Here is a 25,183-nt window from a genome sequence, read left to right as displayed (position 1 = left end):
AAGGTGGGCCACCATGCCCCGGGGGTATGTAACCCACTAGCAGACCAGGCCACCCGTCCTGTGGAGGAAATTACTTCCCACGTTAACAATTGTGGAGCATGGGGATTGGAAAAACAATGGGGAAAGGCCAGGAACATCACAAATATTAAACAGTTTTTGAAAGTCTTAGCTTGAGTGGGTTCTGAGTGCGCTGGAGCTTCCATTTGGCTGGTCTATCCGGATCCTCGGGGCCCTGGGGAGGTGGTGCTCGCTTCACGTGTGAGGCGTGGACCCAAGCAGCGATTCCGTCGACCTTGAGAGCGGTGGGAGTTGTCAACAGCACAGTGAAAGGGCCTTTCCACCGGGGCTCTAGAGTCTTAGATTGGTGTTTTCGGACATACATGGCATCACCGATTTGGAAAGGATGTGGGATAGTTGTCGTCTTGGGTTGGTAGGCTGCTGCAAGAGGTTTCCAGACCTGGTTCTGGATGATCTGGAGCGCTCTCAACCGGGCCTGTAACTTAGGGGCATCGGCAACGGAGTCACTGGCAAGGTCAAGCAAGCCTGCTACTGGTGGGGGCCCTCCATAAAGGATTTCGTATGGTGTCAGCCCGCAATGAGAGGGCGTGTTTCGGACCCGGAACAACACCATAGGGAGGAGTTGGACCCAGTCTTTAACGCCAGTCTCCAACGCTAATTTGGTCAGGGTCTCTTTAATTGTTCTGTTCATCCTTTCTACCTGTCCTGAACTTTGGGGTCTATAGGCACAGTGCAATTTCCAATTTATGCCTAATGCTTTGGCCACCAACTGACTTACCTGGGAGACAAACGCTGGGCCATTGTCGGACCCGATTACCTTAGGCAAGCCGAACCGGGGGAAGATCTCCTCTATGATCTTCTTGACGACCACCTGGGCGGTTTCCCGTTTTGTGGGGAATGCCTCAGTCCATCCGGAGAAGGTGTCTACAAAAACTAGAAGATACTTATTCCCATAACTGCCCGGCCTTATCTCAGTGAAATCGACCTCCCAGTTGATTCCTGGTCGGTCTCCTCTTACCCTAGCTCCCTCCGGGAGCTTGAGGTGTCTGGCATTTACCTTGGCACACGGAACACAGGATTCAGTCACCTGCTGGACTAAAGAGTCAAGTCCGGGGATGTAATAAGACTGCCTATCTTCCTGTAAGGCTGCTTTTAGCTTTTTGTGTCCCAAATGAGTCCATTGATGGAGGCTGGTAATTATTTCTTTAGCCAATTGGTGTGGCAGGACTATTTTCTCTCCGAGCCTCCAAACCCTTATTTGTTCATCATACTCTGCACCGAGCCGCTGGATCGTATCTAAGTCTTGGTCCGAATAGAGGAAAGGTGGTTCCCTCGATACTTGGGTGGGCTCAGTTGTCTTTAACGGGAGCACCTGTTGGCTCAGGGCTGCCGCCCTAGCGGCCTCGTCTGCCATCCTGTTTCCCCTTGCTACGGGGTCGTCTCCTCGTTGGTGCCCGGGGCAATGAATTATACTCAACATTTTGGGCAGGAACAGGGCCTGTAGAAGATCTAGGATTTCCTGCTTATTTTTAATGTCCTTGCCTGCCGAGGTTAAGAGGCCCCTTAGCCGGTATATCTCCCCATGTACATGGGCAGTGGCGAATGCATACCGACTGTCTGTGTAAATGTTGACCTTTTTGTCTTGTGCCAGTTTTAAAGCTTGAGTTAAGGCTATGAGCTCGGCTTTTTGAGCAGAAGTTCCAGGCTTTAAGGCACTTGACCAGATAACAGTTTTTCCATCCACCACCGCTGCCCCAGCCCTCCGCTCACCGTTCTGTAGAAAACTGCTCCCATCCGTGAACCAGGTCATTTCGGCATCCGGCAGAGGCTGGTCGGTTAGGTCTTTTCGGGTGCCGTGGGCCTCAGCCAGGATTTGGTGACAGTTATGGATTACCTGGGCCTGGGGCCCCAGTTCCGGGAGCAGGGTGGCCGGGTTTAAAGAGGTGGCAGTCCCAAACCGGACCCGCTCTGAGTTTAATAACATAGTCTGGTAATGAGTTATCCGAGCATTTGAGAGCCACCGATCTGGTGGCTGGCGGATAACTGTCTCCACAGCATGAGGTGCCACTACGGTGAGAGGTTGGCCTAGAGTCAATTTGTCCGAGTCTTTCACCAGAACTGCCACGGCCGCTATCATGCGGAGGCACGGAGGCCAGCCGGCCGCTACATTGTCTAGTTTTTTTGAAAAGTATGCCACCGGCTTTTTCCAGGGTCCAAGCATTTGTGTTAGCACTCCCTTCGCCACTCCCTTGTTCTCATCCACGTATAATGTGAAGGGCTTGGTCATATCAGGGAGGCTCAGGGCTGGGGCTGACAATAGGGCCTTTTTTATGTTGTCAAACGCCCGCTGTTGCTCTTCTCTCCATTGAAAGGGAGCATTGGACTTCGTGAGGGGGTACAATGGGGCTGCCAGCTCCGCAAACCCAGGAATCCAAAGGCGGCAGAATCCCGCACTCCCGAGGAATTCCCGCATCTTTCTGGCATCGGTGGGGGGTGGAATTAGAGCAACCACCCTTTTTCGGCTCTCTGTCAGCCACCGTTGCCCTCCTTCTAGGAGGTAGCCTAGGTAGGCCACCTGTTTCTGACATATTTGGGCCTTTTTCGCGGAGGCTCGATAGCCCAATTCCCCCAGTCTCTGTAGCAGGGCCCCGGTACCTTTTAGGCAGTCCTGCTCAGTTTCAGCGGCAAGGAGGAGGTCGTCCACATATTGCAGGAGGACCAGGTCCGGATGGTTGACTCGGAAGTCGGCCAAATCTAGGTGCAGAGCTTCGTCAAACAAGGTAGGCGAGTTTTTAAATCCTTGGGGCAACCTTGTCCAGGTGAGTTGTCCTGAAAACCCGGTCTCTGGGTCTTTCCACTCAAAAGCAAAGATGGATTGGCTCTGAGGGCTCAGTCTTAAACAAAAGAATGCATCTTTTAGATCTAACACAGTGTACCATACGTGGGTCGGAGGCAAGGTACTTAGCAGATTGTAGGGGTTGGGCACTGTGGGATGTATATCCTCCGTTCTCCTGTTAACCTCCCGCAAGTCCTGTACCGGGCGGTAGTCACCCGTACCAGGCTTCTTTACTGGTAGTAGGGGGGTGTTCCAAGGTGAACGACAAGGTTTTAAAATGCCTAGGTGTAACAGTCTCTGGATATGTGGCCGGATACCTTCCTTAGCTTCCTTGCCCATCGGATATTGACGAACTGACACGGGAATGGCCGTGGGCTTCAGATCTATGATCAAGGGAGGCCGGTTGACGGCCAGCCCTATTCCCGCAGTCTCTGCCCAGGCCTGAGGAAAATCTGTGAGCCACTTGGGGTCCAGGGGAGCCATGGTGGACGAGGGCCTCTCGAATAATCGGTGTTCGTCCTCCAAGCGTAGTGTTAATACCTGGAGGGGCCGCCCTCCTGAGTCTGTGATGGTAGCTCCTTTCTCATGGAAGTGAATTTGGGCTCCTACCTTCGAGAGTAGGTCCCTGCCCAGGAGGGGGTAGGGGCAGTCTGGCACTAGTAAGAACGAGTGTGTCACAAGTCCTGTACTTAACTGGACCTCTCGATTGGTTGTCCAGCGATATAACTTCCCTCCAGTTGCCCCCTGAACCCAGGAAGTCTTGGAGCTTAAAGGCCCTTTTTCTGAAGTCAGTACCGAGTGCTGGGCTCCCGTGTCAATCAGGAAGGTTACCGGTCTGCCCCCCACTTCAAGGGTTATCCTGGGCTCAGGGGGGGGCTCCTGGCCCTGACTCACCTAGTCGTCTTCTTCCAGGGACAGGATTGGAACTGGTCTCTTCTTTGGTCCCTGTGTTTTCTTCGGGCAGTCTTTGACCCAGTGTCCTCTTTCTTTACAATAGGCACATTGATCTCTTTCCACCCGAGGCTTTCGTTTGTCTCCCAAGTCCCTATTCTGTTCTGGTCTACTCCTTTCTATATCCTGCACTACGGTGGCCAAAATTTTACTAAGCTCTCGATTACGTCTTTTGTCTCTTTTGTCTTCCCTTTCCTCCTGCTCCTTGTGGATCCTTTCCTCCTTCTCCTCTCGGGTCTCCCTTTTGTTGTAAATCTTTTCTGCCTCCTTCATTAAATCTTGTATAGTATATCCCTGAAGCCCCTCTAGCCGCTGCAATTTATTGCGGATGTCCGGCGCTGACTGTCCTATAAAGGACATGATTACATCTCCCTGCCGGTCCTCTGCCAGGGGGTCAAACGGGGTGTACATACGGTAGGCTTCCATTAATCTTTCTAGGAAGCCTGCCGGCGATTCCTCATCCCCCTGCACTACTGCACGTACCTTGGCCAAATTGGTGGGGCGCTTTCCAGCCCCTCTGAGACCCGCAAGGAGAATCTGGCGGTAAAGACGAAGTCGCTCCCTACCAGCAACGGTGGTGTAGTCCCAATCAGGACGGGTTGAGGGAAACGCCTCCTCGATTTCGTTTGGCAGTAGGGTCGGTCGGCCATCTGCTCCAGGGACGTTTTTCCGTGCCTCAAGGTAGACGCGCTGCTTTTCCTCAGTAGTGAGGAGGGTCTGCAGAAGCTGCTGACAATCATCCCAGGTGGGCTGATGAGTCAATAAAATTGACTCGATCAGCCCAGTCAGAGCCTGGGGGTCTTGAGAGAAAGAGGGGTTATGGGTTTTCCAATTGTAAAGATCGGAAGCAGAAAATGGCCAGTACTGCATCTGGCCAGCCACCGAGCGAAGAGGAAAAGCCTGCGAAGTCCAGACGCTTCCCGAGCCCCCTGCCTGCCCCCGACGGAGGCGCAGGCGGCTGGAGGGCGGGGAAGGCGCTGAGACTTCTTCCCCTGCCCTCGTGGAATCAGGGGATGGTGCAGAAGGTTGCACATCCCGCTCTGGTTGTTGTGGGGGTTCCTGCGGGGGAGCAGGCTGGCTGGGAAGATAGGGTGGGGGAGAGTCAAAGAGCAGAAAGTCCTGATCAGCCGGAAGAACCGGTGGCTTGTCAGGTTTTGGATCTCGAATCTCCTTCAGAGGGTATAGGGAGGAGGTTGGCACAACCGGGATAGGAGGAGGGGGTATCGGGGTCCGTATGGGCTCCGTCGGGAAGGAGAAGGGTTCTATCCAGGGAGGGGGGTTACGTGAAAGATCCTCCCACGTGGTAATGTAGGGCACCTGATCAGGGTGTCCATCGGATCCTGGCTGAAAGATTCGCTCCTTAATCTGTAAAATAATATCGAGGTTAAAAGTGCCGTTCCTTGGCCAGCCGACCTCGAAGGCCGGCCACTCTGAGGAACAGAATTTTGCCCATTGTTTCCTGTTAACCTCCACTGAGAGGTGGCGCGCGCGTTCTCGAACGTCCTTCCAGTGATCTAGAGTGAGACTTAAAGGGGTGGTTATTTGTTGACCCATGCGTATAAGGATTTCAGCCCAAACAAAAAGAACAGCCAATGCACAGACATATACAGTAAGCAAGACAAACCACATGGCTAGGACAAATCGAACGCTATTGCGCTATTTTTGGGAGCGGCTGCCTGACCAGCCCTCCCCGGGAAGGAGGGAGACTTGGTCTCCGACCCACCTCCAGACCACCCCGGGAGCGTGACCCGGGGGAACGGACCGAGGGTTTCCCCTACTGGTCTCACAGACCGGAGTGTCCTCCGGGGAACGGACCAGGGGTTGCTGGGCACGCCTGCCTCCCCCACTGGTCTCACAGAGTCAGGTCAGGTACTGGCCAGTCAGAATACTGAAGACGAAGAACAACAAACAGAGAACACTTAATTATACCTCCAACTGGTCCTGCAGAGAATGGGTCTGAGGGCGACCTCAAGCCCCACGTTGGGCGCCAAATGTTGGACCTCTCAGTAGTAGAGATGCCCACTTGCTCGAGAGGACGCCCAAAAATCCAGACTCCAAACCAGTTGATGCAAAAAGCATGAGGTATTTATTGTACGTTTGCGCAAACGGGCCCCCACCTCAGGCAGTGAGGAGCCCTGAGCGGCAGTTTCACACAGGTTATATAGGCAACGAATTAGTATATTCCTAACGCATGCATAGGATTGGTCAGTTCAGAGGGACCGTTAGCATATGGGAGAATGCTGGCGAAGAATGCTGGTGGAGAGTGCTGGTATAAAATGCAGAGGTGGCACGGGATTGGTTGGTTCGGAGGGACAATTAGCATACCGGAGAATGCTGAGGGAGAGTGCTAAGCGAGAGTGCTGAGGTGTTACAGGATTGGCCGGTCGCAGTGACATCATAAGTGTGCGCCTAGAGACCCTCCGAAGGGAGGGGCAGCTCTGCTCTGGGCGCGCCCAGAGGTTTCCTGGAGGGGAGGGGCATTTCTGCTCTGGGCGTGCCTAGAGGTTCTCTGAAGGGGATTGACTTTTCCTTCCCAGAGAACGTCCTGCCCGCTAGACTCTGGGGAACATCTAACCTCTTAAGAAGCCCCTGATATTTGCCCAGGCCTAATTTCTTGTCCCTCTCCCCCATAAGGGTCCTTCAATGTGTTAAGTCAACTGATGGGTCATCATATACACTTGAGTATTAAAATTATCCTCTGTTCAGGTAACCCTTTGGTGAGCATTCAAATGAGACACAAATATATTCACATTTTGCCTATTAAAATATATCCATCCACATACCTCTTCTCCAGATTTCTTTGTCACTAACTTACTGTAGCCGTTGAATTCTCTACAATGTAGCAGTGGGTTCGTTTCTGAGAAGAGCAGCGTGGTGGGGGCAAGAGGCGCGGAGTCAACACACAGACCCCGGGAGTCCGGTGAGAGCAGGCTTGAGGCGAGCAGCCTGCAGACTCGTTTATTACAGTTGATACAACACTTATATAGCCAAGACCAGCCAATCTGGTCAAGGGGCGGTCTATACCCCAACCAATCACAGCCTGTTGCCAGGCAGTTTCCACAGCCATCCAATCACAGCCTGTCGCCAGGCAGTTTCAAAGCCATTCCTGACTAACTGACGCTCACTTGCCAGTGGCCACCTTGGCATGGCCTTCTCATTCCACTACATTTCCCCCTTTTCGTTTATTTTTGAGCAACGGGAGGCATGATTCTTGGCCATACCATTGTTGACCCCGTTTCCATGTGGTCTCCGTACGCAGCTGTGCCTGTCTTAGGTTGTCCCCCAGGGGATCTTACCCGTCGTTGACTAACCAGCGCTCAAATCGAGAGACCACAGGATTGCTTGCTCAGATAGGGGCAGGAATGAGGAATAATGGTTATCAGGAATGGCATGACCGCACACAGGCTGTGGGCTATTGGAGTGGCTGACCAGAGCTAGTGGGGTACACAATGGTAACAGATGTGGCTTTGGGCAGTTTCTTAGGGTAGGATGATAGGGCAGGTGCGTCTGCTAACAAGGCGGAGTCTCGGTCTTGTTCAGCTGGTTCTGGTTGGCTGTCAGTTGCAGGCTTGATGTTTCTGGCTGGTACCCAAATGGGCTGTTCTGCATTCTCTGGAAAGACACAAGCATATCCTCGACCCTTGGTTAATAGAAGCCTTTTTACAGGCGTTGGAATCCAGGGCCTGAATTTTGCGTACACTTCGACGTTAACAGCAAACATGCTGATGCCATGGGATCTAGCGGCTGCCCTGAGAGCTTGGAGTGCCCAAGGACTTCCACAAATGTGGGGATCCTCACTGGGTGCGGATGGGATGACCTCGAATGAGTTATTGTGTAGAGGTCCTCTTAGTTCATCCCACGGGTATGTGGGGGGTAGCTGACTAGGCACTGCTACCTTGTTTGCTACGTTGTTTTTTTCACTGTCGGAGTTCTCTCTCTCAAAGTCATTAACCATTGTCTGTGAGACAGGGACCTGGAGTGTCAGGCTCCTATCACTCACAGATTCACTATCTTTGGTAATCTGCACAGGATTCTGAGAGTGGGGTATCTTTCCCATATCTGAGCGCTTAAGAGCGGCACGGTACGCCAACTCTAGCCAGAGGAAAGACACGTATAGCACTGCTACCGTAACAAAGCAAATTCCTAGCACCTCAACTGTGGATGGCATTTTGCAGGAGGTTTCCCTATGCTAGACAAACAGATAGTGGTGTATCAGATCGTACGTATGTCCTGTGCTTAGTGGGGGACTTCCTTGATTTGTTAGGTCAAGGCCGTATGCCCACACGGTGTCTCCGGAGCGTCACCTCTCTCAGTGAGGAAAGATGACTTGGTTCCGAATTCTGGGATGATCAGTCCCTTATGTGAATTCGCCGGGCGAACCGAAAGTAAAAGGAGGAGCCGAGAAGCGACGTACGCTTCAGGGCGGTGTGTGCTAACCTGGGGTCACTTAGACCGAGGACAAGGACAAGGAAAGGGGCGTAGGAGGGGGTTCTGTGCTCACCCTCACAGAACCGAACAGCACACCAAACACCGAGGGGCCTACTTGCCGAAATCCAGGGGGGACCTCGCCGAGTCCGACACGCTGTCTCTTTCTCAGTCACGTTGGCGCGCCAGATGTTGTCGTTGATTTCTCCACAATGTTGCAGTGGGTTCGTTTCTGAGAAGAGCAGCGTGGTGGGGGCAAGAGGCGCGGAGTCAACACACAGACCCCGGGAGTCCGGTGAGAGCAGGCTTGAGGCGAGCAGCCTGCAGACTCGTTTATTACAGTTGATACAACACTTATATAGCCAAGACCAGCCAATCTGGTCAAGGGGCGGTCTATACCCCAACCAATCACAGCCTGTTGCCAGGCAGTTTCCACAGCCATCCAATCACAGCCTGTCGCCAGGCAGTTTCAAAGCCATTCCTGACTAACTGACGCTCACTTGCCAGTGGCCACCTTGGCATGGCCTTCTCATTCCACTACAACTTACCAGTCATGCTCTATACAAATTATTGAATATCCAGTCAAACCATTGTCTATAATCCATGAATGGCTATATAATAGCATTTCTGGCCATTTCTTCTTCCAAGTAAAGTGTACAACCAGATACACTACCCAAAGTTCTGCCCGCTGGGAAGATTTCACCTTACCATTATCTTCCAGGAAATTTCCAGAAACAGACTATAGTGCCACAGCCATCCACATTCAGGTTGTGCCTATATATGATAAAATCATCTGTAAATCAGGACATAGCCTTTTGTGTTCTTTTGTCAAATTATCGCCGAGCACTCCCCATGAGGCAATTCATGAATACTGGGAAGGAAAAGGTAATGTAGCAGGAGTGAGATCCATGGGCACTTGGGCCACTTCTTGGTGTAACTTTCTTGAGTTTTCACAACTTGCATGAGTCCATTTATGCATATACTACTTACATTTGGTGATGGAGTGACTTGCACCTGTCCAACTTTATGACTTATTGGGTCAAATAACAGTCAATTTATGATAGGCATCTTAGTTCATATGGAAACTTGGTGGTACATGGTAAAGCATTCTGTTTACACTATGGCCTAGCAGCAGGCAAAGAATTTTCTCTCAAAGTAGAGTAGTTATGCATCTAATGGCAGAGCCTTGTTCCAAAATCCAAAGAGCATACACTGCAATTCACCTATAGGGGCCTGTAAAAGGCTCCAAACATAATCCCATATGCCACTGACATTTCAAACTCCGTCATATGATTTCAAATGACAGGGCAGTTTGCACAGCCAGCTAGACCTGTTGCAGATCCATCCCTTTTTCTGGGCCTCTCTCAAAACTTGCATTTTTCTGGTCATTTGGTAAATGGAACAGCGTAACACACCCAAATGAGGAATAGATTACCTTCAAAACCCAAATAGGCCTAGTGGACATTGTGCCTCTTCCTTGGTCCTTGGAGTGATCACATAGAAAAGCTCCTGATTTTAGTTTGATTTTCCCCACCCTCTGATATGCAAATGAATCACCTATTAGTAAGTCAGGATAGTCACTTATTCTCTCTCTTGGTTCAATCAGCATACTGTCATCAATGTATTTCTAGTGGACTATCTTGTGGAAGGGAAGGGAAATGAAATCAAAATCACTGCAAACTAAACTCTGGTATAATGCAGGAGAGTAGATATAATGTAAGGTAAGATAGTGAAGGTATATAGCTGGTCATGGTGGCTGAAAGAAAACTGCTTCTGGTGGGCCTGGTAGACTGTGTGAAGCAAATTTTTCTTGTCAGATCAATAACTGCCTGTCATGTACCAGGAGATGTATTAATTTACCCAAACAATGAAACCACAACTGCAATTGGAATTGCCACGTCAATAAGGCTAGGATAATCCACCGTCATTCTCAAGATTGACTTGTAGTCTTTTCAGGCCATAAAGGAGATTTGAATAGGGATGTAGTAGGAGCCATCATCCCTGCATCTTTCAAGCCTTGATGGTGGCACTAATCTCTGCAATCCCTCAAAGGATTCAGCATTGCTTTTCATTTAATATTTTCCTAGGTGTAGATAGCTCAAATGGCTTTCATTTGAGAATCCATGATCTTTCCCACAATAACAGCCTTCACTCCACTAGTTAGGGAACCAATGTGGTAATTCTTTCAGCTTGTAAGTATGTCTATTGAAATTAATTCTGGAACTTTGGGGAATAACCAAGGATGGGTTTGAGTACTCATTGAATCCATCATGAGTTTTATCCGAGCTATTTACCTGACCTGCAAAAGCCCCTACTCTGACTGAAGGGCCATAGTGACGTTTTGGGTTTACTGGTATCAGAATCATTTCACAGCTGGTGTCCAATAGTCCCCAGAAGGCCTGATTACTTATTTTTTTCTCCAATGCACAAATACTTTAGTAAAAGGCCAATAGATCCATTTTCCTTCTTCTTCTATTTAAAATAATTTAAGAAGGAGTAACATTGATTTGTGACGTTAATCTGTGAGAATCTTTTTTTCCTGTGGTATTACTGGTTTTGTTTGAGTGGTGTCTCCATTTTCATCTGATTCTATGTATTTGAAATTTCTCTGATTTTTCGTGGTTACATCTTAGAGGATTTATTAATTTTTTTGTCTATTCAAAGAACCAATTCTTTATTTCATTGTGTTTTTTGTATTGGTTTTTAAACTTTTTTTTTTTGGTCTCTTGAAATCAAACCCCCATAACATAAGAGCAGGATCCAGCCTCTTGTCTGTCTGCCTTAGCCCAAGATGTCCTTGTCTGCCCTTTGTCAAAATGAATTCACTGACTTAAGAGAGTGATCCAGCTGGCCTTACAAGTTTCTAATCAGTGAACTCAAGGAGTCATTTACTTCTCCAATAGATAAGAACCTTGCTTACAAGTGTTGTCTGGGGTGATTTGTGCAAGGGAATTCCAGGTCTGAGCAGAATGTAACTGTCAGCCTCACATAACCCCCAGACCAACTGTAGCCCACCTGGCCATCATAAATTCCTTAAAGGGCACAGTATCACTGACCAAACAAAGGAAGTTCGGGAGTTCCACTGATCAACCAGGAATTTGGACACGAGCCGCTCACATGTCTCTCAGCCCGATTTCAATCTATAGGAATCTTCACCCCTAACTCCTTGGGGAGCCTGGGAATTAAGCAGTAGTTGCCTGGCTTCTCTGCACTTTAGCTTTGCAATAAATACCTACTTTTTTCCACCACCCCAATGCCACTGATTGGCTTTCTGCCCATGAGGCAAGTGGATTCAGTTTGGGAATTCTAGTTCAAGGACTCCAACTAGTTTGTGGCGTTGTTTGGTAACATTCTGAATTTTATTAGTTTTTTTCTAACAATTTTGGATTTGATTTATTCTTATTTTTCTAGTTCCTTGACATTAATGATAAGTTATTTATTTGATATCTTTCTGTTATTTTGATGCTGGGCTTGATTACAATTAAACTTCCTTTTTAGTACCGATTTTGCTGTGTCCCATATATTTCAGAATGTTGTATTTCCATCTTCATTCATTTCAAGAATTTTTAAAATTTCTTTTCTGTTTTTTTCCCTTGATCTATTGATCAGCAGTAAGTTGTTTAATTTCCATGTATTTGTGTACTTAAACATTTTTCTTGTTGTTGATTTGTAGTTTTCTTGCATTGTGGTCAGAAAAACATTCAGTATGATTTCTATGTTTTTAAATTGTTGAGAATTATTTTGTGATTTATCATATGATCTAACTTGGAAAATATTCCATGTAGTGTTGAGAAGAATTTATATTTTGCAACTGTTGGAAAGTTACTTAGATATGGGTTAGGCCCAATTGATCATTGGTTTTCTGTGTAGGTTGTTTTTCCATTTCTGAAAGTGAAGTGGTAAAGTCTCCTACTGTAAGGAGTTAGATGAACTAATACACATTTAGGATGGTCCAATCAGAATGAGGAACAGGAAAATCTCTTTAAGAGGGTACAAAATGTTTGCTTCTTCCCAGAAGTTACTTTGAGCAAGATCAAGTGCCAAATCCCATTCCTGACTTTCCTGTTTTATCAGAATAGCAAGGAAGTAGTGATTCTACCCTTCTGAGTTTTGGTTTATCATGAGACTAGAAAAGAAAAGTTACCAATTACAACTTTCCAATGGCTTTTTGTTTTATCATGAGTAAGCTAGTCAGGATAAACAGGCTTACAAATCTGGCTTTTCATGGGTTTTGACCCCACCCTCTGAATGATTGTTACCTGTTGTTCCATTTTTTTCCCAAAAAATTGTGCTTAAAAGACTCAACTGTCACAGTTTTTCCAGTCTGCTTCTCTTGGAGCCCCACTCCTGGATGCTGTGGCAGGTTTATGACTTACATAAATCTCGTTTTGCTCAATTCATTGTCTGCATGGAAATTCTTCTTTCATGTGAGACAAGAACCAAGATCACCTTTCTTCACTGCCATTTTACCTGTAAGACTAATAATATAGTATTTGGGTCTATTTTATATTTAGGTCTATTAATATGTGTTTTATGTATTTGAATGTCCCAATATAGAGTAATTACGGAAGAGTAGTGGCAAATTCTTTCCTTTTCTGTTTGTTAAAGAAGGTCATTATTTCACCTTCATTCATAAATGAGAGCTTTTCAGGGTACAGTATTCTTTGTTGACAATTTTTTTCTCTTAAGATTTGGACTATGTCTCTCCATTCCCTCTTAGCCTGTAGTGTTTCTGATGAGAAATCAGCTGTGAGTGTAATTGGAGATTCTCTGAAAGTAATTTGCTGTTTCTCTCATGAACATTTTATTTTTTAAAAGATTTATTTATTTATTTGGAAAAGTTACACAGAGAGAGGAGAGGCAGAGAAAGAGAGAGAGGTCTTCCATCTGATGGTTTACTCCCCAGATGGCAGCAACAGCCAGAGCCATGCCAAACCAAAGCCAGAAGCCAGGAGCTTCTTCCAGGTCTTCCATGTGTGTGCAGGGGCCCAAGGACTTGGGCCATCTTCTACTGCTTTCCCAGGTCATAGCGGAGAACTGGATTAGAAGTGGAACAGCCGGGTCTCGAACCAGCACCCATATGGAATGCTGGCGCTTCAGGTCAGGGCATTAACCACAGCGCTGGCCCCTTGTGCACATTTTAGATTCTTTTATTTATATTTTACTGTGGAAAGTTTGACTACAATGTGTAGTGGTGAATATCTTTTATGGTCATGTCTGTTAGGAGTTCTATGTGCTTTTTCTACTTCAGCGAAATTTTCTGTAATAATTTCACTAAATAGACGTTCTAATCTATTCTCTCTTCAGTAACTCCTAAGACCTGTATCTTGTATGTATGTTTCAGGCACACACACATGGGCACGTGCACACACACACACACACCCAATAACAATAATATAGGTTGGGAAGAAACATTGAGATTAATGCATTAATTTATGACCTTGATGTTGTTGATGGTTTATAGGTGTATACTGACTCTCTCTCTCTCTCTCTCTCTCTCTCTCTCTTTTTGACAGGCAGAGTGGACAGTGAGAGAGAGAGACAACGAGAAAAGTCTTCCTTTGCCGTTGGTTCACCCTCCAATGGCCCCTACGGCTGGCACACTGTGGCTGGCGCACCGCGCTGATCCAAAGCCAGGAGCCAGGTGCTTCTCCTGGTCTCCCATGCGGGTGCAGTACCCAAGGACTTGGCCATCCTCCACTGCACTCCCGGGCCACAGCAGAGAGCTGGACAGGTAGAGGAGCTACCGGGACAGAATCCGGCACCCCGACCGGGACTAGAACCCTGTGTGCCAGTGCCGCAGGTGGAGGATTAGCCTATTGAGCCACGGCGCCGGCTGGTGTATAATGACTCTCAATTCATAAAAATGCTTTCATGAAATAGGATTTTACATGTCAATAATACATCAATAAAGTGGTTTTAGAAATATTAGGTTTTCATCAGCAGACCCTATGACATGCTTGGTTCATCCAAAATTTATAGTGTGTGAGCTCTCAGCCTAGGTTTGTAGGTCTAAGTTAATTTTTTTCCTAAATGGATAATTTATTCAATTTAAGATGTGCTATGGGGACAAGAGTTACATATTTCATCACTTTATGTCTTTTTCTCTTGTCATCTTTAGTATACTTGTTCAGTAAATATTTGTTGAGTGCATAGACAAAAGGGAACTCTCAGGGTCAATGTAAAAAGTATAAAGAGATGAAACTGGGTTATATCAACATTTGGTATGCTTGTAACACTGTCCTGGGAAAATATAAATATGGGTATTAATTTCAATATTATTGTCTAATTGAAAAGAGAAACCTCATTAAAATAAATTGGAAATCTTTAGAGATTCTAGAGATCAGAAAAAGGAGGCACCACTGTGAGATCGAATGATAATCATGGTTTTGCAGAAGATATGGGAGTTCAGCTACAAAAAAAAAGAATGAATTAGAAAAAGGAAATGTGGGGGCGGAGCCAAGATGGCGGATAGTGAGGACGTGCGCCGTAGTTTGGGAAAATGAAGTTTCATAAAAGTGGAATTACTGTAGCCTCAGGAAAAGATTCAAGAAAAACACTGCAGAGGAAACGCTTCCGGATCTAGTGGATGTGACACAGAGTACCTACAGGGAGCCCACCGCATGGAAACTCAACCGCGGGAGAGGAGCCGCAGAATCTCACCAGCACGGGAACGGGAGGGAGGTAAGACAAAGACAGCAGAAACCCGAGACATTGGGGGGGAAAAGCAGAGGCCTCTCTATTCACTCACAGGGCAAAACAAAGAGCAGGAGCCATTTTACATATCTAAAGCGCAGCCACAAACTCAGTAACTTTGGAATTTGGTGAAACTTGAGAACACATTGAGAGCTACATAAACTCTTTGTGTGGTCCCAGGGGTAGATCAAACGAATACTCACAGAGGCCAGATTTCAACTACCCTCAATTCCACTCACCTGTGCGGAATTACTTCCCAACTGAGTCAAAAAAAGAGAGAGAGAGAGAGAGAGAGAGAGCGATCCAGCAAGGAGCAAGGGAGTGAACAATCTGGGTGAGTCGCTTTTTGCACAGCCTTAAACCTGAAGAATCAAGCATAGCTCTCTGGCCACACCCATCACAGCCCCTAAGGATCCATCAAAGCAGACAGCCTACTTAGAGGCATAGTATAACGAGAAAAAAACAACATAGCAAAAAAAAAAAAAACATAAATTATCTCCAACATGCCAAACAACAAACGAAGAAGCCGAGGTAACAAGAGCAAGGAAGACACTATGATGCCTCCAAATGAACAAGACATGCCAATGCAAGATTATGAAGATGAAGAGATAGAGGAAATGCAAGAAGCGGATCTCAAAAAATTGATAAGAACATTAAGAAGTTCTCAAAAACAAATTCTGGAACTACAGAAATCCTTAATGGACAAGATAGAAAATCTCTCTCGTGAAAATGAAATATTAAGGAGGAATCAAAATGAAGTGAAACAACTAGTAGAAGATGAAACTGTGATAGTGACAAAAAACCACAATGAAATGAAGAACTCAATAGATCAAATGACAAACGCATTAGAAAGCCTTAAAAACAGAATGGGTGAAGCAGAAGAGAGAAGATCAGAATTAGAAGACAGAGAACAGGAAAGGAAACAGGCAAACCAAAGAAAAAAAGAGGAAGTAAGAAATCTAAAAAATACTGTCAGGAAGCTACAGGATACTATTAAAAAACCCAACATTTGGATTCTAGGAGTTCCTGAAGGCATGCAGAGAGAGAAAGGATTAGAAGGACTTTTTAGTGAGATACTAGCAGAAAATTTCCCAGGTTTGGAGAAGGACAGAGGCATCTTAGTACAGGAAGCTCATAGAACCCCTAATGAACATGACCAAAAGAGATCCTCACCACGACACGTCGTAATCAAACTCACCACAGTGAAACACAAAGAAAAGATCCTAAAATGTGCAAGAGAGAAACGCCAGATTACTCTCAGAGGATCTCCAATTAGACTCACAGCTGACTTCTCATCAGAAACCCTACAAGCTAGGAGAGAATGGCGAGATATAGCCCAGGTGTTAAGAGAGAAAAAACTGCCAGCCCAGAATATTATATCCTGCAAAGCTCTCATTTGTGAATGAAGGTGAAATAAAGACCTTTCACAGCAAACAGAAATTGAAAGAATTTGTCGCCACTCGTCCAGCCCTGTAAAAGATGCTTAAAGATGTGTTACATACAGAAACACAGAAACACGGTCACCAATATGAAAGAAGGTAAAGGAAGGAAACCTCACAGCAAAAGATCACAGGAATCTCAAACCATATATTAGAAAATATCTTTGGCAAATGGCAGGGCAAAGTTACTCCTTCTCAATAGTCACATTGAATGTTAATGGCTTGAACTGTCCAGTTAAAAGACACCGATTGGCTGATTGGGTTAAAGAACAAAACCCATCTTTTTGCTGCTTACAAGAAACTCATCTTTCCAACAATGATGCATACAGACTGAAAGTGAAAGGCTGGAAAAAGATATACCATGCCAACAGAAATGAAAAAAGAGCTGGCGTAGCCATCTTAATATCGGACAACATAAACTTTACCACAAAAACTGTTAGGAGAGACAAAGAGGGGCACTATATAATTCTTAAGGGATCCATTCAACAGGAAGATATAACGAGTATCAATGTATATGCACCTAATTACAGGGCACCAGCTTATTTAAAAGACTTGTTAAGGGACTTAAAGGGAGACTTAGACACTAATACAATACTACTGGGGGACTTCAATACTCCACTCTCAGAGATAGACAGATCAACAGGACAGAAGATCAACAAGGAGACAGTAGATGTAAATGACACTATAGCCCAAATGGATCTAACAGATATCTACAGAACAGTTCATCCTACATCTAAGGACTTTACATTCTTCTCAGCAGTACATGGAACCTTCTCTAGGATTGAACACATACTAGGCCATAAAGCAAGTCTCAGCAAATTCAAAAGAATTAGAATCATACCATGCAGCTTCTCAGACCACAAAGGAATGAAATTGGAAATTAGCAACCCGGGAATCCCTAGAAAACGTGCAAACACATGGAGATTGAACAACATGCTCCTGAATGAACAATGGGTCATAGAAGAAATTAAATGAGAAATCAAAAATTTTCTGGAAGTAAATGAGGATAAAAGCACAACATACCAAAACCTCTGGGATACAACAAAAGCAGTGTTAAGATGAAAGTTTATGTCAATAGGTGCCTACATCAAGAAATTGCAAAGGCACCAAATAGATGAGCTTTCAAGTCATCTCAAGGATCTAGAAAATCTGCAGCAAACCAAACCCAAACACAGTAGGAGAAGATAAATAATTAAAATCAAAGAAGAAATCAACAGGATTGAATCCAAAAAAAACATTACAAAAAATCAGCCAAACGAGGAGCTGGTTTTTTGAAAAAATAAACAAAATTGACACCCCATTGGCCCAACTAACTAAAAAAAGAAGAGAAAAGACCCAAATCAATAGGATCAGAGATGAAAAGGGAAACGTAACAACAGACACCACAGAAATAAAAAGAATCATCAGAAATTACTACAAGGACTTGTATGCCAGCAAACAGGGAAATCTATCAGAAATGGACAGATTCTTGGACACATACAACCTACCTAAATTGAGCCAGGAAGACATAGAAAACCTAAACAGACCCATAACTGAAACAGAAATTGAAACAGTAATAAAGCCCCCCCCCAACAAAGAAAAGCCCAGGACCAGATGGATTCACTGCTGAGTCCTACCAGACATTTAGAGAAGAACTAACTCCAATTCTTCTCAAACTATTCAGAGCAATCAAAAAAGAGGGAATCCTCCCAAATTCTTTCTATGAAGCCAGCATCACCTTAATTCCTAAGCCGGAAAAAGATGTAGCACTGAAAGAGAATTACAGACCAATACCCCTGATGAACATAGATGCAAAAATCCTCAATAAAATTCTGGCCAATACAATGCAACAACACATCAGAAAGATCATCCACCCAGACCAAGTGGGATTTATCCCTGGTATGCAAGGATGGTTCAACGTTCGCAAAACAATCAACTTAATACACTACATTAACAGACTGCAGAAGAAAAACCATATGATTCTCTCAATAGACGCAGAGAAAGCATTTGATGAAATACAACACCCTTTCATGATGAAAACTCTAAGCAAACTGGGTATGGAAGGAACATTCCTTAATACAATCAAAGCAATATATGAAAAACCCACGGCCAACATCGTATTGAATGGGGAAAAGTTGGAAGCATTTCCGCTGAGATCTGGTACCAGACAGGGATGCCCACTCTCACCACTGCTCTATAATATAGCTCTGGAAGTTCTAGCCAGATTTATTAGGCAAGAAAAAGAAATTAAAGGGATACAAATTGGGAAGGAAGAACTCAAACTATCCCTCTTTGCAGACGATATGATTCTTTCTTTGTGGGACCCAAAGAACTCTACTAAGAGACTACTGGAACTCATCGAAGAGTTTGGCAAAATAGCAGGATATAAAATCAATGCACAAAAATCAACAGCCTTTGTATACACAGGCAATGCAACGGCTGAGGAAGAACTGCTAAGATCCATTCCATTCACAATAGCTACAAAAACAAATACCTTGGAATAAACTTAACCAAGGACGTTAAAGATCTCTACGATGAAAACTACAAAACCTTAAAGAAAGAAATAGAAGAGGATACCAAAAAATGGAGAAATCTTCCATGCTCATGGATTGGAAGAATCAATATCATCAAAATGTCTATTCTTCCAAAAGCAATTTATACATTCAATGCAATACCAATCAAGATACCGAAGACCTTCTTCTCAGATCTGGAAAAAATGATGCTGAAATTCATATGGAGACACAGAAGACCTCGAATAGCCAAAGCAATCTTGTACAACAAAAACAAAGCCGGAGGCATCACAATACCAGATTACAGGACATACTACAGGGCAGTTGTTATCAAAACAGCATGGTACTGGTACAGAAACAGATGGGTAGACCAATGGAACAGAATAGAAACACCAGAAATCAACCCAGACTTCTACAGCCAACTTATATTTGATCAAAGATTCAAAACTAATCCCTGGAATAAGGACAGCCTATTGAATAAATGGTGCTGGGAAAATTGAATTTCCACATGCAGAAGCTTGAAGCAAGACCCATACCTTTCACCTTACACAAAAATTCACTCAACATGGATTAAAGACTTAAATCTAGGACCTGAAACCATCAAATTATTAGAGAGCATTGGATAAACCCTACAAGATATAGGTACAGGCCAAGACTTCTTGGAAAATACTCCAACAGCACAGGCAGTCAAAACCAAAATTAACATTTGGGATTGCATCAAATTGAGAAGTTTCTGTACTTCAAAAGAAACAGTCAGGAAAGTGAAGAGGCAACCGACAGAATGGGAGAAAATATTTGCAAACTATACTACAGATAAAGGGTTGATAACCAGAATCTACAAAGAAATCAAGAAAATCCACAACAACAGAACAAACAACCCACTGAAGAGATGGGCCAAGGACCTCAATAGACATTTTTCAAAAGAGGAAATCCAAATGGCCAACAGACACATGAAAAAATGTTCAAGATCACCAGCAATCAGGGAAATGCAAGTCAAAACCACAATGAGGTTTCACCTCACCCCGGTGAGAATGGCTCCATCCAGAAATCTACCAACAACAGATGCTGGAGAGGATGTGGGGAAAAAGGGACACTAACCCACTGTTGGTGGGAATGCAAACTGGTTAAGCCACTATGGAAGTCAGTCTGGAGATTCCTCAGAAACCTGAACATAACCCTACCATACAACCCAGCCATCCCACTCCTTGGAATTTACCCAAAGGAAATTAATTTGGCAAATAAAAAAGCCATCTGCACATTAATGTTTATTGCAGCTCAATTCACAATAGCTAAGACCTGGAACCAACCCAAATGCCCATCAACAGTAGACTGGATAAAGAAATTATGGGACATGTACTCCATAGAATACTATACAGCAGTAAGGAACAACGAAACCCAGTCATTTGCAACAAGATGGAGCAATCTGGAAAACATCATGCTGAGTGAATTAAGCCAGTCCCAAAGAGACAAATATCATTTGTTTTCCCTGATCAGCGACAACTAACTGAGCACCAAAGGGGAAACCTGCTGAAGTGAAATGGACACTATAAGAAACAATGACCTGATCAGCTTTTGTCCTGACTCTAGATGTACAATGTAATACTTTATCCTTTTTAGTATTTGTTGTTGTTGTAGTTGTTCTAGTACTAGTGGTTAAACTCTGTAATTAACACACAATTATTCTTAGGTGTTTAAATTTTAACTGAAAAGTGATCCCTGTTAAATTTAAGAGTGGAAAAACAGGAAGGAGATGCACAGTTTGGGACATGCACAATCAGTCTTGCCCCAAATGAAGGAGTTAGAAATGTGCCAGGGGATTCCAATACAATCCCATCAAGGTGGCATGTACCAATGCCACATCGCTAGTCCAAGTGATCAATTTCAGTTCACATTCGATGGCTTAGACAGGTCTAAAAATCAAAGGGGTCACACAAACAAGACAAGTGTCTGCTAACACTAACTGATAGAATCAAAAAAGGAGAGAAAGATCCAACATGGGAAGTGGGATACACAGCAGACTCATAGAATGGCAGATGTCCTAAACAACACTCCAGCCTCAGAATCAGCCCTTAAGGCATTCGGATCTGGCTGAAGAGCCCATGAGAGTATTGTAGGCATGGAAAGCCAAGATACCATGGAAAAGAAAAAAAAGAAGACCTAAATGAAAGATCTCTGTTAGTGAGATCCCAGTGGAAAGAACGGGGCCATCAAAGAAGGAGGTACCTTTCTCTGAAGGGAGGAGAGAACTTCCACTTTGACTATGACCCTATCGGAATAAGATCAAAGTCAGCGAACTCTAAAGGCTTCCATAGCCCTGGCATATAATGAGTGTCCCCAAAGTGTAGTTATTATTAACACTTTTATTAGGAAAATAAATACAAAAAAAGTAAGAAAGTAACAAAATTAGCATTTCACCAAAGTTACCAGTCTTTGGTTGAGATATATGAACTTCTATCCTTAATGTGTTATCTAATGTGCAGTGATGCTATAACTAGTACTGAAACAGTATTTTTACACTTTGTGATCTTTACTAATTATATACTGAATCGATCTTCTGTATATAAAGATAATTGGAAATGGAAAAAAAAATAACCCTGGTGTTAAATTGGAAATGGCATAGAAAATTAATTAATTTTTTTAAAAAAATATCATGTAGGATCTCTGTCTTTAATGTGCTGTACACTCTTATTTAATGCTATAACTAGTACTCCAACAGTATTTTTTTTTCACTATGTGTTGCTATATGGGGGCAAACTGTTGAAATCGTTACCTAATATATACTGAACTGATCTTCTGTATATAAAGAGAATTGAAAATGAATCATGATGTGATTGGAAGGGGAGAGGGAGCGGGAAAGGGGAGGGTTGTGGGTGGGAGGGAAGTTTTGGGAGGGGGAAGCCATTGTAACCCATAAGCTGTGCTTTGGAAATTTATATTCATTAAATAAAAGTTTAATTAAAAAAATGAAAAAGGAAACGTGGAATATAGCCTAAAGAAATTCTAAGTTGGACAAGAAAAATGAAGAAAAGCAATCACTACATGGTAAATATGATGTTTGGATGAGTTTGTAAGCAAACCACTCCTCTGTCTAGATGTTCCTTTGTTTGCAGTGGTCCCTATTAAATGTAAGTCCTGAGTATGTTAGAGACTTCATGGAAAGCACCATCATAGAAAATAAGATATTACACATTCAGTAATTTTATTAGAGACTCTCATGGGCTGCTTTTTCTGAAAATATTTTTTCCAAAATTGATATACATATTCATGCATACAGATTAAATGTATGCTTGAGTCACTCCAAAAGAACATGCAATAATTTAGAATCTTGTGGAACCATCATTTTGATTAGGAAACATTAAAGTTGGTATGGAAATCATTTTTGCAGTTGCCTAAGACCCAAGATTCAAACTGCATTTATAGTTCTGTACTCAAAACTACATAAATAAAATAAATTTAATAATAAAAAACTATATATGCAGTAACCTTTGTAAGGAGATTGATTAAAATGTATTGGGGGTGTGATGTTGTAGCATAAGGGATAATACCTCCATCTACAACATTGGCATCACATATTGGTGGGAATTCTTGTCCTGTTTGCTCCACTTCCAATCCTGCTTCCTGCTGATGGCTTGGAAAAGGCAGCAGAAGATGGTCCAGGTGTTTGGACCCCTGCCACCCATGTTGGAGACCCGGATAAATCTCCCAACCTGGCCCATCCTTGGCCATTGGAGCCATCTTGGGAATGAACCAGCAGTTGGAAGCTCTCTCTCTCTCTCTCTCTGTCTCTCCCTCTCCATGTAATTCTGATATTTGAATAAATAAATAGCCAAATCTTAAAAAAGGCATTTTGGGGAATATGCTTATACTTCTATTTCACCAAAGAAAGACAACTACTTCTATCTTTGCAAAGTAACTAGAAGCACTTTAGATTCCTAAAGTCAACTTTTATGTAAAAGCAAATCTTTTGTTCACCATCAACTCCTAATTGCAATCAATCCAACCAGTCCAAAAGTTTAGTCATTTTATATTTCTTTCCTTTTAATTTTATTAACACTGTCTCCCTGAACTATTATAATCATTTCCCTTACTTAGAAAACCTAAATTGGATTGCCAGGTTTTTTTTAAAAATTTTAATTTAATGAATATGATTTCCAAAGTACAGCTTATGGATTATAATGGCTTTCCCCCACCCCCATAACTCCCCTCACACCCCTTGCTCTCTCTCTCCTTCCATTTAAATCAAGATTCATTTTCAATTCTCGTTACATACAGAAGATCAGTTTAGTATATATTAAGTAAAGATATCAACAGTTTGCACCCACACAGAAACACGAAGTGAAAAATACTGTTTGAGTACTAGCTATAGCATTAACTCACAATGTACAGCACATTAAAGACAGAGATCCTGCATGAGGAGTAAGTACACAGTGACTCCTGTTGTTGACTTAACAAATTGACATTCTTGTTTATGGCGTCAGTAATCACCCTAGGCTCTTGTCATGAGTTGCCAAGGTTATGGAAGCCTTTTGAGCTCCCCGACCCTGATCATATTTGAACAAGGTCATAGTCAAAGTGGAAGTTCTCTCCTCCCTTCAGAGAAAGGTACCTCTTTCTTTGATGACCTGTTCTGTCCACTGGGATCTCACTCACAGAGATCTTTCATTTAGGTCATTTTTTTTTTTTGCCAGAGTGTCTTGGCTTTCCATGCTTGAAATACTCTCATGGGCTTTTCAGCCAGATCCGAATGCCTTCAGGGCTGATTCTGAGGCCAGATTGCTGTTTAGGACATCTGCCATTCTATGAGTCTGCTGTGTATCCCACTTCCCATGTTGGATCGTTCTCTCCCTTTTTTATTCTATCAGTTAGTGTTAGCAAACACTAGTATTGTTTATGTGATCCCTTTCACTCTTATTCCTATCATTATGATTGATTGTGAACAGAAACTGATCACTTGGACTAGTGAGATGGCATTGGTACATACCATCTTGATGGGATTGAATTGGAATCCCCTGGTATGTTTCTAACTCTACCATTTGGGGCAAGTCTGATTAAGCATGTCCCAAATTGTACATCTCTTCCCTCTCTTATTCCCACTCTTATATTTAACAGGGATCACTTTTCAATTAAGTTTCAACACTTAAGAATAATTGTGTATTAATTACAGAATTCAACCAATAGTATGAAGTAGAACAAACAAAAAAAATACTAAGAGGGATAAAGTATTAAGTTGTTCATCAACAGTCAGGGCAACGGCTGATCAAGTTACCATTTCTCATAGTGTCCATTTCACTTTAACAGGTTTTCTTTTTGGTGCTCAGTTAGTTGTCACTGATCAGGGAGAACATATGATATTTGTCCCTTTGGGACTGGCTTATTTCACTCAGTATGATGTTTTCCAGATTCCTCCATTTTGTTGCAAATTACCGAATTTCATTTTTGCTTACTGCTGTATAGTATTCTATAGAACACATATCCCATAATTTCCTTATCCAGTCTACTGTTGATGGGCATTTAGGTTGATTCCAGGTCTTAGCTATTGTAAATTGAGCTGCAATAAACATTAAGGTGCAGACCAGTTTTCTGTTTGCCAATTTAATTTCCTTTAGGTAAATTCCAAGGAGTGGGATGGCTGGGTTGAATGGTAGTGTTGTATTCAGGTTTCTGAGGAATCTCCAGACTGACTTCCATAGTGGTTTTACAAGTTCGCATTCTCACCAACAGTGGGTTAGTGTCCCTTTTTCCCCACATCCTCGCCAGCGTCTGTTGTTGGTAGATTTCTGGATGTGAGCCATTCTCACCGGGGTGAGGTGAAACCTCATTGTGGTTTCGATTTGCATTTTCCTGATTGCTAGTGATCTTGAACATTTTTTCATTTGTCTGTTGGCCCTTTAGATTTCCTCTTTTGAAAAATGTCTATTGAGGTCCTTGGCCCATCTCTTCAGTGGGTTGTTTGTTTTATTGTTGTGGAGTTTCTTGATCTCATTGTAGATTCTGGTTATCAACCCTTTATCTGTAGCATAGTATGCAAATATTTTTTCCCATTCTGTTGGTTTCCTATTCACTTTCCTGACTGTTTCTTATGCAGTACAGAAACTTCTCAATTTGATGCAATCCCAAATGTTAATTTTGGCTTTGACTGCCTGTGCCTCTGGGGTCTTTTCCAAAAAGCCTTTGCCAGTGCCGATATCTTGTAGGGTTTCTCCAATGTTCTCTAATAATTTTATGGTGTCAGGTCATAGATTTAGGTCTTTATTTCATGTTGAGTGGATTTTTGTGTTAGATGTAAGGTAGGGGTCTTGCTTCATGGTTCTGCACGTGGAAATCCAGTT

General features: G+C 43.6%; 1 protein-coding gene across 1 annotated transcript; it reads right to left on the bottom strand.

The window, feature by feature from the left end:
- Positions 1-143: 143 nt before the first annotated feature.
- On the bottom strand, positions 144-5,573 carry LOC133753488 (uncharacterized). Its single transcript, XM_062184146.1, is given in 1 exon segment — positions 144-5,573. A coding segment is annotated over 1 exon segment (5,289 nt). The 5' UTR covers positions 5,435-5,573; the 3' UTR covers positions 144-145.
- Between the last annotated feature and the right edge of the window lie 19,610 nt (positions 5,574-25,183).

This window comes from Lepus europaeus, chromosome X, assembly GCF_033115175.1.
Source record: "Lepus europaeus isolate LE1 chromosome X, mLepTim1.pri, whole genome shotgun sequence".
NCBI classification, from domain to species: domain Eukaryota; kingdom Metazoa; phylum Chordata; class Mammalia; order Lagomorpha; family Leporidae; genus Lepus; species Lepus europaeus.
The sequence above is the reverse complement of the archived record's forward strand: the minus strand, read 5'-3'. Positions and strand labels throughout refer to the sequence as shown.